The 6,000-nt window shown below is 46.0% G+C and overlaps 1 protein-coding gene across 1 annotated transcript in view; it reads right to left on the reverse strand.

Annotated features, from left to right (window-relative positions):
- The window catches only part of LOC119454624 (tartrate-resistant acid phosphatase type 5), a 185,670-nt gene extending 184,676 nt beyond the window's left edge, over positions 1-994 (reverse strand). The window contains exon 1 of the mRNA XM_037716503.2: positions 448-994. Coding sequence (XP_037572431.2) covers positions 448-922 — 475 coding nt within the window. The 5' untranslated portion in view covers positions 923-994. The remainder of the gene's footprint in view (positions 1-447) is intronic.
- Between the last annotated feature and the right edge of the window lie 5,006 nt (positions 995-6,000).

The following is a 6,000-nucleotide window of genomic DNA, read 5'->3' on the forward strand; positions in this document are numbered from 1 at the left end:
TGGACACCCCCTGTGGATACGTCATTTATAATTTTTGCTTTAGGGCCACAGATAATTCTTTCGTCTCATAATACACCCTCGAATAATTCGTACCTTTGGTCACCGTCAACTGAAGGCAACTGTTGATTGATGCTTTTCGATATACGGCATTTCAAACCTGTGCGCAATGGTTTCTGTGCGCAATGGTTTTGCAACCACATTATTTGTGTAAGGTGATTTTTGGGCTCACGTAGATACTGACCACCGCGAGTTTCATATAAAACCTCGTATACTGACACCGCCTTTACAGAGTTATCACGACTTTCGCTGTCCTGAACACTTGTAATAAACGATAAGCGCTTATGTATTCCGGAGACTGGCAGAATGATATTGTCAGTGGAGAAGGGACGAGCGTCGCGGGGAGTCGACGGCATGCACGCCGCCTCTTAGGCGAGTTCCGATGCTTACCTGCGAGAGCTGGAAGCACGAGCAGCGTCGGGGCTCGGCCAGCGGTGCGGCACCGCATCGCCGCGTCACCGGCTGGCCGGCGTTCGCAGAGCGGCCTGCGGCGATGATGGTTGTTTCCTGGCGATGCCCAACAGCACTCATCCCGTGACGAAGACGAAGGCCGCAAGCTGCCAAGTACACACGGCCTAACAGCGGGCGGCAAGCGGGAGCGCAAGGTGAACGACACGCGAGGTGCAGACGACCAGGTAGCTGACGTCGTCGAAGAGAGGTGATTGGGCAAGCCACGTGACATCGGCGACGAAGCCGACGATGATGGAAGCACTGCATTAGATGGTAGCGCAGACTCCACGTCAGGGGTAGACGAAGAAGTGAGGAGCGATCTTGTTTTGGCTTTTGCAGGAGTTCCGCGCGCTCTTCCAGAAAAAAACGGCGAATTAAATGAGAACACGCAGTCTGAGCTCAACTGCGAACGCATCGTTCTTCTTCAAGCACGAGCATGAATCTGCGTGGAAGTGATGAAGCGAATCGCCTCTATAGGTTCGGGACCAGCTTCATCCTGCGAGTCTCCCCGAAGCGTAGTAGTGGTGAGCCTAAAGCGACGAGAGTAAAGTAGAGCAGCAGCAGGAAAAGAACTAGAATTGCAAAGAGGCAAGGGAGGTTTGCGGTCTGGCAGCTGAAACGGAGTGGCTGTCCTACCAATCTGACTGCGCTGCTTTTGTCTTCAATGTAGAAATAATTTGTGCAATGAAGCACTAATAATACGTGAGCGTAAGAAATTTAAACTATTACAATGCATGTGGTCACATCGCTCGAATTTATATGGATCTGAATATATATATATATATATATATATATATATATATATATATATTCAATTTTTGTGCACTAGCTATGTATGTATATACAGGGTGTTTCAGCGAACACTTTCCAAATTTATTTAAGGCTGTCTGTGGCAGATAGCCCAATTCTAGTTAATGAGCTGGTCTCCTCGAAGAGGCGGACATTACTTGCACAAAAAATTTAAATGCAAAATCGACTAATTGACCAAAATTCACCAGTTAACTTTTTAACTAATTACCTGATGACCCATATTGCAATTTACAAATTGTAGCCGTGGAGTTCGCAAGGCGAATCCACTTGGAACGAATTCTGAAGATGACACCAGTTTCGAGATATTAATTCCCGAACTTTGCGGAGAAATGCATTGACGTTCCAGTTAATTTTGTGCTTCAATGCATCAAGCGACGTTTCGTTAAGAACCTAACTGGAACGCCAATGCATTTCTTCGCAAAGTTCGGGAATTAATATCTCGAAACTGGTGTCATCCAGAGAATTCGTTGCAAGTGGATCCGCCTTGCGAACTCCACGGCTACAATTTGTAAATTGCAATATCGGTCATCAGGTAATTAGTTAAAAACTTAATTAGTCAATTTCTGTTAATTATTCGATTATGCATTTCAATTTTTTTGTGAAAGTAATGTCCGCCTCTTCGAGTAGACCAGCTCATGAACTAGAATTGTGCTATCTGCCACAGGCAACCTTTAAGAATTTTGGAAAGTGTTCGCTTAAACACCCGGTATATATATATATATATATATATATATATATATATATATATATATATATATATATTAGTATTGATCTCAGGACCAGAGGCATTACAGAGGGGAGTAGAACATACGGATGAAAACACACGATACAGGCTTTGTTCTGTTAATACAATGGTAGCTGAAAGGATGCAATACAAGCGGGAAACAGCAAAAATTCCAGCAATTGACCGAGAACAACCACAATTAGATACTTGGTTACTTACCTTGCAATACCTTGCAATACACTTGTGTTCAAAACATTATGAAACGGGTAATAGTGAACAGTGGTCGTGAGTGATCGCGGAACATCGTTCCGGTCCTTTGAGGTGCAGGGTACAAATGATTGATAACATGGTTGCATTAAGCACGACATTATTCCCACCTTTTGTGCATGATCGAAACGAGGGTAAATGTATGATGGAAGAAGATTAAGGTCTTTGTGCAGGGCGTCCCTGTGGTATATTTTGTGAAAGAGACATAGGCGAGAAAACTTGCGGCGACATGTGAGTGCCGCAAGCTGTAAAGACTCTTTCATTCAAGTCAAACAGTCGTATATATAGACCTGCTTGTTTATAACGTTTCGAGGATCAATTAAGACGCACGTTCTCGGTCTGCCGACTCCCGTGGCACCCACCACGCTACTCATGCTTCTGTTTGTAAGTGAGACGGCAGCCGCATTCTCGACGCCATTCCGTGGTTGCCGCAGGTAAATCGCACCTCGCTCCGTGAATCGTAGTCAGATAGCTGCGATCAGGACCGGTCCGCGCCGCTGCACGACCAACAAGGCATCGCCGAATGCGACGATCGATTTTTTTTTCTCTTGTTCTATTTGGGCACCCGGAGAGCAAGCTCTGAGGCAGGAAGCGGGCGTCCCTGATGGGTGCGGCACGCTTCCGGAGGCGACGCGCTCGTCGCGGTCACGGCCGTGTCAGGGAAGACGCCGACCCGCATCTGGCGCCCAGCAGTGCGCCGCATGGAGGGCGGCCGCAGTCAGCGCGAAACGCGACTGCAAGCGAGCAGGCGCCGCCAAGCGCGTGCAAAATGAGCAAGATGTGTCGTTGAATTTTCACCCTTCAGTGACTGTAATAAAGACACTCCGTCAAACTGGCACGTTAGTGAAAATTCTAAAGGCTCAAATTTGGCCTGATGTGCTCTGCAAATACAGTTAATATTGTTTTATTTCGTATCAGCGCAATGCCATCTGATTTGACGCATGGAACAAAGCTTGTTTACCGCGTACTTTACCATGGTGCAGCTTCAGTGCCTGCCTTCGAATGTCTAATGCGATATGAAGCTGACGAGGGATTGCGATTATTGCACTCGATAAGACCATAGCGATAACATATTCGTTCAGCCACAATTATTATCGTATATTTATTCGGTATATTTTTTTCATACCATACTTCTATGTTGATGATACGCCAAATTCATAAGCATCGACGATCCCAATCCTCTGTCACTTGGAGGCTGTGGGTGGGGAAAATGACAGCCGACTTTACTGCGGTCGCATATCAGTGAAATTTCGCAATCAACTGCGCAGCGCTTCCTCGGCGCTCTACGCCTGCCGCGTCATTTGCTATCCGAACACTTCTAACTAGGACACGGCGTCTGACATTCTGATCCCCCTCAAGTTGGAAAAGACTCGCCGAATCACGTTGAATGAATGCGGAAGAACCTCAAAATTTGCGATTACGCCTTTGAAACCATGACATGTAATCAAGGGACACTTCTGGAAGCAAAAAAAGACTTCGGCCTGAAAAACGAAGGACTCTGTTGTCACATACTAGGGTGTCTTCGCTTTGCAACCAATATGAAATAATTCGTTCGGCTTTCCGATTACCCTCTCATCCCGCCTCCACAGAAAATTCCTTGAGTTCCTGCCAGGACAACTATGTTGGACATGACCGATGTTTTGTTCTATGTTGTATTTTAGTGCACTTGAGTTGCGATACAGAAAGTGGACTATTTGTCTCTTCTGCAAAGTTAGTTTTTGCATCTGGAACGGCGCGCTGCATGGCGCGTTCATCCTGCATTCTGCATTTCTTCGTTTTTCATTTTGTGCTATGAAATCGCGTTCAGGACTTGTCGTGCGGCACTGATATTTTCTCTTTGACTTTGCTTACTTCTTTACACTTCTTTTTTTTTTTGCTTTTTGAGATAATTACAACCTCTTATTTCAGACAAACAACCCGGTGGGCAGGAGCTACGCACTGCTCAGGTGAGAGCAACAACTCCCGCAACGTGTTTCGGATACCTAGCCGCATTGACGGCTCATTCTGCGGAGATAACAGAATGAGCCGTCAACGAAAGGTGCAACGAAAGGTGCAAAGGTGCAACCGAAGCAACGAAAGGTGCAAACTTTCGCATAGTTCTTTGAGGCACTCGGCTGCCCCTCACTAGGTCATCGTGTACTAGTTCAAATTGAGTGGAGCATAAGCTAAACTGGGAATTCTGTTATTAAGCCGAAACCTCACGATCAAAGGCTGGGAAAACCTTAGGGACGATAGGAAGCAGTGGCTTTCCTGCACTGAAGGACAGAATGACATACTCCAGATAACTGTTTGCACAAGACGTTGCATTGAGTGAAATGGCATATGAAGTTACATAACTAAGCAAGGATGGAACCAGAAAGCCTTGGCAGTCGGTAATATCTAGTTTATGAACGAAGAACCCCTTTTATTTTCTCTTTTGTTGCACACAAAAGAGTATGTTTATTAATTATGGGGTTTTACGTGCCAAAACTACCACCTGATTATGAGGCACACCGTAGTGGGGAATTCCGGATTAATTTCGACCACCTAGGCTTCTTTCACGTGCCCCTAAATTAAGTATACGGGTGTTTTTTGCATTTCGCCCCCATTGAAATGCGGCCGCCGTAGCTGAGATTTGATCCCGCGACTTCCTGCTTAGCAGCCCCACACCAACGAAACAGTATGTGACTGTTTACTTAATAAAACTTTTAAATATTTGCAAACTGACTGTCACCGCACAAATCGCTGATAAATATTAAAGGGACACTAAAGAAAACTACGAAATCACTTTACATTGTTAGCTCTACTTTCTAAAGTTAAGTTTTCTTAATTTTGCGGTAGGAATTTGATTACTGGAAGCAAAAATGAAGGTGACAATTACGTTTTATGAATATTGCATCAAAAATTTGGACGGCGCTTAAGCTTCGCCTTTAAGTGTGGAACGCGATAGCATTCAAAATTCCTGAATGCTTGTCAGGCTTCCCGGCAACTACAGCTTATTTAATAGCGAATCTGTCTAAGCCAGCCGTAATTTGTGGTGTGTAGCAAGGAACTACCAACAAAGAAAAGAAACTTTCTTGCCGTGGCTGGGTTCAAACCCGCGTACCCCCGGTTCCAAAGCGGGCGTCGTAACCACTACAGAATACAGCCACGCCTTCAGAGCGTCCATTTATGCCATGGAGTAAGGAAACCCCAGGAGAGGCCCTGGCCAGCACGAACGTATTGGAGAAGTTGTGGCGGAAGTCACGTGCTGTTTTTCGCAAAGGATCACTGGGACGGGTACCCAAAATGTCAACGTTGCTATGGCAACCGCGCTCCTGAAGCTTTCGCTGCTGCTCTCGGTCTCTGAAAAGTGAGATAAGATTTTTCCGCCGGTGTCTTTCCCGCAGCACCTTTTGTTCGCGAGAAAAGCTGACTTTGGAGTGTGCTGTGTAACCTTGGAAGTTGGGTTTTGGGTCTGTGAGTGTGAGTGTCGTCCAGCAACAGATACACTCAAGCAATCACGGCTCGGGTCTTCGTCATCTTCTTCAACGTGCCACGGAAAAACACAGGAGCGCGTCTGCTTCACTAAAACTGCTACAGAAGTTTTGTAGGCTTTGTTTAGACGCGCGTCAGGAGCACACACTTCCGGCTGGTCGTAACAATTTGCAAGTTCAAAGTTCGCGCCCATCTGCTCTGGCGAGCTGCAGAACCCCTGATTGGAGGCGCAAAGA

Source organism: Dermacentor silvarum, chromosome 5 (genome assembly GCF_013339745.2).
Source record: "Dermacentor silvarum isolate Dsil-2018 chromosome 5, BIME_Dsil_1.4, whole genome shotgun sequence".
Classification (NCBI taxonomy): domain Eukaryota; kingdom Metazoa; phylum Arthropoda; class Arachnida; order Ixodida; family Ixodidae; genus Dermacentor; species Dermacentor silvarum.